The sequence below is a fragment of the Malaclemys terrapin genome, chromosome 4 (assembly GCF_027887155.1).
Source record: "Malaclemys terrapin pileata isolate rMalTer1 chromosome 4, rMalTer1.hap1, whole genome shotgun sequence".
NCBI classification, from domain to species: domain Eukaryota; kingdom Metazoa; phylum Chordata; order Testudines; family Emydidae; genus Malaclemys; species Malaclemys terrapin.
Window position 1 is genome coordinate 110008466 of NC_071508.1, and position 13300 is coordinate 110021765.

Here is a 13300-nt window from a genome sequence, read left to right on the forward strand (position 1 = left end):
CAGATTCTGCAGCCGGAAGGAAAATGGGATCTTATTTTCAACATTTGGTTAGGTTAAGTACAATAATATTGGATATTTCTGCTGACTGAATACCAATCCGACTTGCGCAGTTTTGCCAAATTCTAGATTTACGTTTTGCTTTTCTAGTATGGCGATGTTTTTGGATCACAGAATTTTGCTGTTAGTAATTTCATTTTTAACAAGTCTGCAGAGTACAAAGCTAATGTCAGAGTGGAAAAAGTGTGGTGATCAGGAATGTGAAAGTAAGTTAAAAGTTTTTTTGTTTTTAATGAGTCTGGTAAATCCATATGCAGTCATTTCAAATCACAATGTAGAAGCCCACAATAAAAATGTGAAAGAAAATTTGGGAAGTGTAAATGCTTTAATGTACTGTTGTCAAAGTATTAGGCTTATGAAAGATACCCCTATATATTTTCAATAAAGGAAAAATATTCCTGGAAAACCCTCTTGTGGGATTGTGTTGTGGAAATATGCAAAAGAGCAAAGTTCAGTAGAAATACTTCTTGTTACCAGTACATTAGAAACTTGGAGCTAACACCTTATAGTTTTTCATGAGTTTCCTCAAAATAGTCTATGTTAAGAAGCATCTAATTTATATTTTTAATGATTCTTCTCTGTATACTGTAATACTTTTTAAAAATTCTAAACTGATATATCTGTAAATGTAAAATTAATATAAAAATGTTTACAGAACACATATTCTGGTTTAGCAAAATGTTCTTTTTTTTTCCATTATAAGTTCTTCTTGTGAAAGATACTGCTCATTTGCCCTTTATTTATTTTTCCTGCTATGGTGTGAATTAAGGGCAGAAACTAGTTAAAGAATAGGACAGAAAAGCCCTATATAATTTGGGTGAATTGTCTGCATAAATAGCTATCCAGGCTTGCTGCAGAATCAGAAATGGCAGTGATACAAAATGGATACTTTGTGGAAAAGCCACCTCTCTGATTACCACTGTGAAACCTGTTTGTCACTTATACTTTGAGCCAATTTTTCAGCTGCCTCCTTTGATTTTGCACTTACAAATTTTTGTCCTTTCAAAATTGAGAGCCTATCCACCTTGCAAGCTGACATTTGCACACAGAGTTCCCAATCCTGCAAGTTGCTCTATGCAGATGGATCCTTGCACGCATGTGGAGCCCCATTGACTTCAGGGAGCTCCATGCAGGCTCAGGTGTCTGCTTCTCTAGAGCAGTTTATGGGAGGGATTGGGACTCAAATTGAGTACAGTATTTAAAAAGTTATTGAAAAGGAAATTAAAATGAAAGCCAGCCACCTACACTTTAAATTTCCTGCTTTTGGCAACATGTCAATTCCTTCATGCTTATATTGTTTAAACTTAGCTTGTTTGTCTTTAATATTACGTTCAAAAGACATGACTGAAATAGCTGAAAAATAAGTCAATGAAAATGTGCAATATTTAAAAGTCAAATAATCAAAATACTTGGAAAATGTTGTGTTTGGATCTTGGAGGTGTGTAACACCTTACCCTGCAGCTGCTCCACGTGTATAACTCCTATTGAAGGCACTGGAAGTTGTGTGTGTGCCAATACTGAAAATGGTCTGCACATCTAGGACTGGAATTTGTTCTCACTGATGTCAATAGGATTTTTGCCATTGACTTAAATGAGAGCAGGATAGGGCCTCCAATGTATATTCCAGTTTTTAGTAGTTTTCTATTTTAGAATTTAAACAGTGATATTATCATAAAACATATTTTATTCATATATAAACAATGTTTACTGTTTCTTCATATATATCGCATCTACTTTTTCAGAGTGATGAGTGATTTAAGAAAAATAGTTATTATACTTGCTTTTTGCTCCCTTTTTACATATATTCAGCTGCAATGATCAGAGTCCAAGGCACTAAAGACTACGTAGGGCCTGACTGCCGATATCTGAAATTCAAAATGGGGGAAGAGATAATCGTATACTCCAAACTTTCAAGAAAAAGGGAAGATTTGTGGGCAGGAAGTGTAAGTATTTCAGTCTGCAATAATTTCACTATGAGCAAGCCAAGTAAAACAATAATCCAGGGGTGGTCAAGCATACAACAATCTTCAGAAATTTGAGTTCCACGCCTGGACAGGCACGCCTTGGAGGTCTGAAGCTCTGAGCCCTTCTTCCCTGCTGGAGAAGAAACCAGAGACAACACGGGGGGGGGGAGGCATGCGATGTCATGTGCCCCCCAAAGCTTTTTGCCAGGGTTTGCTGGCCCTGTTCGGTCACACGGTGTCACCAGACCCCCTCCCTGCACTGCAGCTGCTGGAGCCAGCAAGTTGAGAGCTGCAGCTGTGGGGCGAGGCAGCTTCAAACAGGTGGGAGCTGAAGGGAGAGCCGCTGCTTTTGCTGCTGCCTCTCTCCACACAAAGCTAACACATAGGAGCTGCAGGGAGGGACTGGTGAGGGTAAGAGGGGAGGCACGCTGGGGGGTGACTCAAGCTGTTGGGGGGGCCAAACCTTTAAATTGTGCTCCCCACTCTCAGCAGGCATCAGTCTTCTTTGGCAAAAGCCTCTAGCCCCACCACCCCACTGCAGGGCAGAAGCCCTTAACTCCCCACCCACTCTTGTAGGCAGAAAACGTGGGGGCATAGAGGGCTTCATGAGCTGCACGTTAACTGTAAAAGATGCACATGTGGCTCACAAGCCATGGTTTGGCCACCCCTGTAATAATACATTTGCACATCTATAATACCTGTCATCTGAGGATCTTACAACACTTGATGAACATTAGCCAATTAAGGCTCACGGCATCTTTGTGAGGTAGGTAGTTACGATTTCCATTTTCCCCAGATAGGGAAAGTTAACCACAGATTTGCCCAAGATCCCACTGGGAGTGGTAGAGCTGAGACTGCAATCCTGGTCTTCAGTCTCACAGTAATTATGCTATAGTCACTACCATATCATCTGTCTTTTAACTACATTGCTTACTTAGAACAATTCAAGTCTATTGGGTCGAGCATTCACAGACTAATTAGAATGAAGGTAAGGAGTTGTTAAAACTATCTAATCAAAAATCCAATTTTGGTGTCTGATCCTGCAATCTTTGTTAAAACAAAACTCCCGAAGAAGAAATTGGGAATTTTTCTTGAGCACCTTCAATAGAATGGTCAAATGGTTAAGACAGAGGTGGACTTAAGATACAGTGGACATGTGTTTGCATATAGTTCAAACCCTGCTCAAATACCAGGTGATGGTTACAATAGAAGACCTGATAGCTCTACAAAAAATAAAGTTAACCAATGCAGTGAAATTTTATGCAGCACAGGTGATCATTGCCTGTAGTCTTTGATAATATAAAAATGTAATGCTTTTCTTTCAGTTAGGAGTTTGGTAGCTCAGATTACTAGATAACCCTGTACCTCCTGTTGACGTGGATCATAACAATTTCTCATCTAGTTCCCTGGCACATCTACACAGAGAAATAATTTAGGGCTGGTAGTAGGTACCCAATGTATACATTACATTTGTGAACATAAGATACATGGAGGAGTATGGTTCTCATTTGCTATGAGGGAATGAATTTGGTTTGACTTAAGTCACTGGGAGCTTTGCCACTGATTTCAGTGGGAGTGGGATCAAATCATTAGTGCATATAACAACACCCGAATTGAAGCTGTGTCCAGGTTACTGTTTTGATACTGAACCAACACATGTTCACAATAGTAATGTGCAAGTGTATACTGTAAAAAATAGCATGGGGTATATAGTGTCATACGCTTCAAGAAGTAACAGAGAAAATTTTTTTTTGTGAAGGAGAAGGGGTTCCATTGACCAAAATGGGTATCAATATCAACTTTAGAGGGCTCTTCTAATCTAAGTATTTGTTTGATCATAAGTTCTTAACATGCAAAGATACACACATCATCTGTATATATAACAAAATGCTAAATACTCTCCTTCCATTTTTATTTTTATAGAAAGGGAAGGATTTTGGATATTTCCCAAAGAATGCCGTTCAAATTGAAGATGTTTTTATTACAGAAGAAGTAGAAGTGCCAACTAAGGTAAACTAATATCACCAATCTTCCCTGTATACTGATGAACAGCTGAAATTCTGTTCTCCAGGTGATATATGGGTAGAAACTCAGGTGTCATTGCCAGTCTTTTTTGGGGTCATTCAGTATGTGTTTTTCTTGTTATTTTACCATTTGTCTGTGTATAGTGCTCAGACACAGAACTCTATTAAGAAGTTTAGATCCACACATTATACCAACTAAGCCAAATACAGCCATGAGGAATATCCAGATTACCTACATTTCCTCATACAAGACTATACACACATACTATTGTACATAAGCAAAAAAGTAGATAAAACGGGTATATTATTTTATTACAAAATACTTTAAAACATTCATGCACATAATAAAAAGGTGAATATTATTCTTTTAGGAAACTGATTTCCTTTGTCTTGATGGAGGTGAATACCTTTTGGAAAATAAAGATAGTGTATTGCATGATCATAATGAAGAAAGTGAATATCCATTACCTTACACAGAGCCAGAATCAAAGATGCCCGAAGGTGAGCTCCAAAAACAGACAAGTATTTCCTTCCATCGGGAACATGGAATTGAGTCAGTTCCTGAAAGTGATGAATTAGACAGAAAATTCAAAGACCCTCACACTCAAAAGGAGACTGAGGGCAATAAATTGTTTAGAAAGAACAAAAATGGAAAAGATGATGCTGTCCTGCAAGAAGCTGAAAGCAGTCACCCATTGAAACCAGCTCCAATACAATCTACATGGACTGTTTCTGGCGTTGTAGGATGGCTTGGCCTAGGAAGTAAACAAGATGAGGAAGCTTTTGAAACAGTTACCGAATCTCTAGAAGAAAATATATTCAGAAGCAGAAAAATAGCAATAACTGATGAAAGTGACATGAAAGAACTAAATGATGAGGATAAACCAGATCCTTCTGGCTGGTTTCAGAGTAGACTGACAGATTTACTACGTTTTGGTAGAGATAATTCAGGCCTTGGTTTGCTGTCCAAAGAAAATAATCCACAAATCCATGATAGTTCTAGTAATGCTGAACATTCTGAGTTTGAACAAAGAAATGCAGCTGCGGAAACATCAACAGAAGAAAAGCAAAAGAGTGACAATGAGGTATCCAAATCAAGCTGGTTTAATTTGGGTTTAAGTGATGTTTTAACATTTGGGCATGCTAAGAAAGAGAACACTATAACAAAAGAGGAGCAAAGCAGAGAAATGAAGGTTGCAACAGATAAGAATGAAGAAATTCAGACTTCGAGCCCACAAGAAACTGAATCTCAGATGGACAGAGAACTGAAAAAGGCAACAGCTGAAGTAATGATAAGTGAAGAACAAAATAACAAGAAAAATAATGTAAAAGAAATATTAGATTCTGACAATAAAACACCAACTTCTGGGGAGCCGCCAGTAAATGAAGATAATCCTCTCAATTTAAAGAGCATCAAAAATGCAGAAGAGTCATCTTTTACTACAGATGTTGCTGACAAAGACAAACTAATTGAACCTTACAGTTTAGAACAAGACCCAGTATCAGAAACTCAAGTTATGGAAAACACTGAAGTTAAAGAGATAACTCAGGAGTCAGAAAGCATAAATGGCCAGTCAGGTTGGTATGAAAATATATATAGTAACTTCATTACTTTTAATAGGGACACATCAGATAATCAACAGGGTCAGAAATCTGTGGTTGCTGATGGCACACAGGAATCAGTTACATCCCAGCTTCACTCTTTTCCCAGCTCACCTCAGAGCTTAGACTCCACTATTGCTAAAAATTCAGAAGAAGAAAAGCATGACACGTTTGAAGAATCTCAATCTTTCCTCTCACTTAGTCATTTTACAAACATACTGCACTTTCACAGTTTAACAACCAAAGTAAAGGAATCTGTGCAAAGTGCACAGGAGGATTTGAACTTTAGTGAAGAACTCTCCCAATTTGAAAATAATGATGAAATATTACAAGGAAGTAAAGAAACTGCAGTGAAATTACAAGCAAATCAGAGGGTTAGTGAGAATGTGCAAGAGACGGGAGATGTAGCAATGTCCCAAGACAGTGTTCTGTTGTCCCCATTAGCAGTGCAAAGTAATGAACAAAGTAGTGAAAAAACTATACAAGATACCGGATTAGTAAAAGATAACAATACTTCACCCCTTTTATCTGTAGAATCCCAATTAGAACCTAAAATCTCCCCAGGTCAACATTCACAAATATCTAGATATTCAAACCCCGAGGAACCCATTTCTGATAGTAGTGAAAGAGAGGAATTTTCTAATATAAAAGATAACAGTGATGTCCCTATCTCCAAAGACCAGCAGCACGTATCTTTAGATTTAAAGTTAGAAAATACTATAGATTCACCAGTACAACATGAATATTTAAGTGAAGATTTTTATTCTAGTGAACAGCGTGTGTTATCAAAAGAGGAACCAATTGAACATACAGAGGACAGAACAGATAAGAATGAAGAAATGCATGGTTTAAACCTACAGGAAACTGAAACTTACATAGAGAGGAAATCAAAAAGAGAAATAGCTGAAATGATGCAAGATGAAGGACAAAATAATCTGAAAACAAATAAACAAGAATCAGTAGATTCAGAATATGACACACCAAGTTCTGGGGAGTTGCCAGCAAATTTAGATAGTCTTCTGAACTTCAAGAAAAACCTAAATGAAGCTGAGTCACCTCTTACTCAAGGAATATCAGACAAAACCAAACTAACTGAGCTTTACAGTACAGAACAAAATTCAGCAGCAGAAAGTCAAATAATAGAAAATACTGAAGTAAAAGAGATAACAGAGAAATCAGAGAGCAAAAATGACCAGGCAGGTTGGTATGAATATATCTCTGGCAACATAGATTTTAATATGGACATATCAGATGATCAAAAGGAGCAGGAATCTATAGTTTCTCAAGACACTCAGGAATCAGTTGTATCCCAGCTTTTATCTTCTTCAAGTTTATCTCAGGACTTAGACATAGCTGATAATTCTGAGAAAGACAAGCAAAACCAGTTTGAAGAACCACAGTTTGTCTTTTCTTTTAGTCGTTATAAAAACATACTGAGCTTCCAATGTTTTGCAACCAAAGATGAGCATTCTCTGCAAAGGCTACCAGAGACTCTGAGCTTCGATGATGAAAATGGCCAGACTACAAATGGCAAAGAAATTGAACTGAAAGGCCAAACAAATCAGAAGATTAATGAACAAGTACTAGAGAAGAGTGATGTAGACATTTCCAAAGAAAGTGTTCTATTTTCTCCATTGACAGTGCAAAATATTGAACAAGATAGTGAAAACACAATGAAAGATACTAAACTGGTAAAAGATAGCTCACTTCTTTCATTTACAGAATCCCAGTTAGAACACAGAGTAGACCCTTTATTTACATATCCAAAATGCAAGGAACACAATTCTAAAAGTAATGAAAGAGAGGAATTTTCTAATATAAAAGAGAAAAGTGAAGGTTCTATTTTAGAAGATGAGCAGCAGGTATCTTTAGAATCAAAATTAAATATAAAAGATTTACCAGGACAACATGGATACTTTTGTGAAGATTCTTATTCTAGTCAACAAAATATTAATAAAAAGGGAGAAAGGCAGGGTTACTTAGCTGAAAAATTTTCAGAGGATAATGGTCATGAACTTGGCATTGATCACATTGCTGACACAAAGAAAGTTCAAGTTTCAGACCAGTTATCTTCTCTGGAATTTGATGAATCACTATCAAAACACCATGGAAATAATGAAGTACAGGGACAACATATTACTTTGGATTCTGAAGAAGAAAGAGAACTCACTGATGTGGAATATACTGAAAATTCTTCTGACAAAGGTTTGCATGATGTCTCTCAAGATTCCATAAAAGATAATTTTTCCAACTCAAATGTTGATGATGTTGTGTTAGACAAAATTGTAGTGAATAGCAAAGACATAAATAATTTTTCCCAAGACAGAATAAAACAGCCAGAGAATTTTTCACAACATATTTCAAAGTGTGGTGAAGATAACCTAGAACACAGTGAGCAAATGATAAAAAATTATGAGCCAAATAAACCCCAAAATGAAAAGAGAGCAAATATTTTGGCTAACCAAGAAACATCTTCAGTAGATACGTCTGAGGAAATAATACAACGTGAGAATATAATTCTTGAGCAAGACAGTCACACATTAAATTATTTACTGGATGGTTTGCAAAACAAAGGCAATGAAGTTCCACAATCTTCTGTGCCATTTCCACAGGAGCAAATAGATGAAGACTACAATAAAAGAGAACATATTTCAAATCCATCTGAACATCATTCTGATAATACTAGAATTAGTGATGATTCATTAACAGTGAATGTTCTTGGGGAACAAGTCCTACAAGAACAGATTATAGCACCTGATGCTAGTGCTGATACTTTTTCTGAAGAGGAGCTGCAATCTCAACAAATTTCCATGAATATACCACGCCATAAGAAAGAGCCAATAGATATAGAACTGGATGATTCATCTTCCCAACATGAGCCTCTGATATCAGAACATGGGACTGAGGATAATACTAATTCAGATCCTGGAAAGAACTGTAAAAATCAGATGCTACATAATAAAAGAAAAGAGTCTTCCATATCATCAGATTTAGAAGTGCCTGAGCCCAGCAGTTCAAGTCATCATGAAGATACGGAAAGCATAAATACAGAAAATGAATCTGAATATCAGAAAATATCATCATATCCTCATTCAAATGACAATGTAAAACCAAAGCTACGGGACGTAGCAGAATCACAGAAAATGTCTGAAGAAAGTTTAGTTACAACAAAAACAACTGCAGAATCCAATCATATCCTACTTACTGAACACGAACATTTATTCCAAGAACAATCTAGTGTAGTTGAAAACTCTGAAAAAAGAAAGCTAGCATTACATTTAGAATCTTTTGAGTCTACTGAATTGCAAACCCAGGCACCTCTTAAAAATCATGGTGGCTGTAATCCTAACAAGCCTTTGTCACATATTCCCCATTATCATGATTCAGCACACAACAACATAGAACGTGTACCTTCGCAAAGTGAGCAGGGCTTGGATACACTCCATTTAAATGCTGTGAAACATAGAGATCTGAATGGTAAAAGATACATTGACAGGGAAGATGCTCTTCCAACTGAAAACATAAATCATATAGAAAAATTAACTTTGTCTGAAAAAGCAAGAGATAGTAAGGAAAAAAGCAAAAAAGATACTGATGATCAGAAAAAAACAAACTCCCAAAATATAAATGATAAAAATGGTGTCATGACAGAGAGGGTGGTGACTAGTATTTTTACAAAAACTTCACAGTTTCTTGGAAGTTTGTTTAGTAAAAATAATAATGGAGACCTAAGAAAAAATTCTGAACACAAAATTCCTGTCCTAGACCCAAATGAAAACAGGGAAGATATTAGGATAAACCAGATAAAGGTAGAATTTAATAATGTGCAAAGGAGAGAGGCTGAGTTAAAGGAAAATGAATCTGAACAAGAGAAAGACACAGTTCAGACTGCAGAAGCTACAAATAATTTAAACATAGATAATTTTAAAATGCTAAAAAATAGATCTGAGGAAGGACAACTTGGCATTCAGGAAAAAAAGATTACATCAGAAACAGGAACAAACAACAAGGAAACTGATAAAACCATAATCTGGGAGACAGAGTCTATGTCCCAGAAAACAAGGAAAGAAGGCCAAAGAGTAATTGAAAGGAACACAGCTATATCCAACCCATTCATTGCATACCAACTGCTTTATTCAAAATTGTCTCAGGAAGTGAAGCAACCTTTAAAGAGTCTATGTGAAAAAAACAAACTCTTGGTGCTAGAACAACAGTTTAAAAAAGTTCAGCATGATATCACTACTTTTACATGTGAAGACAGTTTCATGCAGAAGAAACAAGTGACTGCCTCTGTGGAAGAGGAACATAATCTGGACATTGGCTATGAGAAATGTATAAAGGAGAAAATGAATTTTCTTCCAGAGCTACAAGATCTTCTATCAGCCATCAGAACAAAGTGTGAAGCCCAAAATGCAGAATCAGGTACTGGACTACTGATTTACTAATTAAAGGTGATAAAACAAGAACAATACTTGCTTTGTGTGAGAAAAAATGTAAGACAGGTGTGACACTGTCCACTTTTAGTGGTTTAAAATCAACACTAGTGAATTTAGCTACTAGCTGTTAATTGGTGATTATAGTGTAGCTATTTAACACTTTCTTTGAGGAATATATAACTCCCTTATGCCACACTACTTATAGGTTATAGACACCATTATGTAATATAAAATATATGGACATGGGTAAAGTACTTGTAAGAATCAATGATAAAGCCAGTAGAAAACCACCTAAAATTGTTAAGCGATAGAGTTCACAATTATTCCAGAGATAGTTCCTCTTCCTTAGGTTCTCTGGCCTGATCCAAAGCTCATTGAAGTTAATGAGAGTCTTTCCATTTACTTCAGTGGACATTAGACTGGGCTATCTGTTAGCCTGTTATTTTAATCTGGTGAGTAAGTCCATTGATTTCAAAAGTCAGACTTAAGACTATCTTACCATGATTCTTTTTTATAATCAATCCCATTGTAATCAAACTCTTGATGCCACTGCATATTTTGGTTCCAGTATTCATTGATGGCATCATAAAGTATCAAAGTGTATCATATTTGTGTGACTAGTGTCACCATCATTTAAATTATCGTTCTCACAATGTAAGTAAAATAGGAATGTAGTTGGTAAATGTAGTTTTTCTAATGGGAAAAATGTATCCCTGGTATAAATCTACTGAAGCCGGTGAAGTTATACCAGAAATGAATTTGGCTCAAAGGATTAAATATTCTAAATCCTCTAAAATTATGCCCACAGTTTAACACCTACAATATTTCTCAGTCAACAGTGCATACAAACTGGGTAGTTAAAGATATATAACTACATATATACATACAAATCTGAAGTTTTGGGTTGCATAAAAACCTAGGCATAACATGGACATAGGCATGTGCGGTTTCAGTAGCCAAACTGAGGCTTTGAAAATATGGCTCAGTTAGGGTATTTTCTAATAAATAATTTTTTTGCATGAACAGACTTAATTTTAATTAATTGTAACCCTTTTTCTCTAACAAATTGCTAATTCTTCTTAGCTCACTAAATGTAACTAATTGTGACTGTATTGTATTTTTATATAGTAACTGTACTTCCAGAACTGCCATGAAAAATTAATTAATGCTTATTTCCTTTTTATGGCTGGAAACAATTTGTTTTCTGAAGCCTTCTGCTTGTTTAGTCCAAATCACTGAGCTAATTGAAGAAATCAAAACTTAGGATGGCACAGATAACTCCAGTCATTTTTGCTCTGTCATCATATATCTGTATATATGCAGAGTGGTGACATACAATAACTTCATAGCTGCTGCACAAGATTATGAAATTTTCCACAAAATTGAGTTAATCTCATATAGTAGCGTTTTTTGTTAATTATATGAGCTCTTGTAATACTCTTCTATATGTGCAGCTGCTGTGTGCTTCCATTCATTACTCACTGACAAACATGTCTATGTTTGTTCTTTGTGCATATAACATTTGCAAGGAAATTTGTTAGTTTATGGAAAGCTGATCATCTTTAGTCCTGTATGAATTATTTTTTTCCTGGCTATTACACTCTCTTACTTGAGTTTTCCTCTCACATATCTGAACATGATTTCATAAAGAGACCTGGCAACCTTGGAAGTGTACTCCAATCAGTACTGATCAAAGACAAAGCATAATTTTTTCTAAATAATGAACTATATTCTGGTCTTAATTACATCTGGGCAACACAAATTCTTCTTTGAGTGCTTACTCATGTTGAATCCATTCTAGGTGTGTGCGTGCCTACATGCATGGTTGTTGGAGATTTTTGCCTTAGCGGTATCAGTAGGGTCGGAAATGGAACCCCCATGAGTGCCGCCCTCATGTGCCGGTATATCAGGCGCCACCAACCCTATGCCCTCTCAATTCCTTCTTACCGCTCGTGGTGGTTAGTCGGAGCAGCTTCCCAGTTTTTTTGTCTACTGACTTTGGGCCTTAGTTTTGTTTATAGTGTTAGTGTTAAGTAGTTGTTAAGTGTGGTTACTAGTTAGCAGTTAGGGTCCCAACAGGGACTTTGCCCCAGGCAGGGCATGCCCTGGTCTTCTGGGGTTTAAGCCCTACACGGACTGCAAAAGGCCTATACCTGTAAGTGATCCCTATAGCAGCTGCCTCAAGTTCTTAGGGGAGTCACATGTTAGAGCAGGGGTGGGCAAACTTTTAGGCCTGAGGGCCACATCTGGGTATGGAAATTGTATGGCGGGCCATGAATGCTCACAAAATTAACAATTCAGAGGTATTCAAATAAACTCTATTTAATAAAGATATATTTTAGTGGAAATAAACATAAAACCTCAAGGGTAGGGCCATAGGAGACCAAGAGGGTCTGGGCTGTGGTGACTGGCTGATGAGGAATGAGGCGAGTCTCTTGGAGGAGCGGTGCCTCATGGATTGGTTGATGAAGGAGCTCGTAATTGGCCTCGATTAGGGGCGATATCCTGCGAAGCTGCTGGCCTTGATCATTGGCTAGTTTGGGCGGACACTGGTGCAAGGAGGCTAGCACTTCGGGGATTGGGTGTGCCGCCACATAGAGGTGGGGTTCCGATCCCAGAAACAGCGCAGTGAAGTCTGGATAAGCAGTGCCAATCGTGCCTGTGCAGAGTGGCTCTGCGTACAGGAAGATGGTGCTCATCAAGGAATTGTGAATCGGGGTTGGGGAGCAGCAGGCGGGCAGAGTGGGGCAAGTCCCCCACCCTGCTCCCCGGAGGGATCTTGAGGGCTAGATTAAAAGGTCTGATGGGCTGGACGTGGCCCGTGGGCCATAGTTTGCCTCCTACATTAGATACAAGTGCCGAATTTGTAAGAACTTCCGACCCTGCATGCAAAAGGAGCGGGATATTCAGCTATGGGCTCTCCTCATAGAGTCCACCCTGCGTCCAGCCTCCGTGCAGCCCCGCTAGGACTCACCAAGTACGTAGGCCTTGGTGCACAGTGCGGCCCCGGCACCGGGCTCTGCCCAGCCCCATTCCCCATCGCTGGTGCCCAAAAAGAAGACTAAAAAGCATGAGGGCAAGCCAGCCGCTAAGACCCCTCAGGGAGCAGTGGAGTGTTGCTGATCCCCCAAGACAAAGCAGCGCTCTCCACCTCCAGCTGCAGGTCGCTAGAGTTGCAGACCAGACACTCTGAGACTCATCCTTGGTCACTGGATCG

The 13300-nt window shown here is 37.8% G+C and overlaps 1 protein-coding gene across 4 annotated transcripts in view; it reads left to right on the forward strand.

The window, feature by feature from the left end:
• MIA2 (MIA SH3 domain ER export factor 2) overlaps positions 1-13300 on the forward strand; it is a 60697-nt gene continuing 47397 nt past the window's right edge. Inside the window, exons 1-4 of one of the 4 annotated variants that reach the window (XM_054025497.1) lie at positions 1-263; positions 1867-2000; positions 3945-4031; positions 4417-5623. In XM_054025497.1, coding sequence (XP_053881472.1) covers positions 149-263; positions 1867-2000; positions 3945-4031; positions 4417-5623 — 1543 coding nt within the window. In that variant the 5' untranslated portion in view covers positions 1-148. Of the gene's footprint in view, positions 264-1866; positions 2001-3944; positions 4032-4416; positions 5624-5662; positions 10070-13300 lie in introns of those variants that run through there. The other 3 variants (XM_054025498.1, XM_054025495.1, XM_054025496.1) reach the window with 3 other exon arrangements.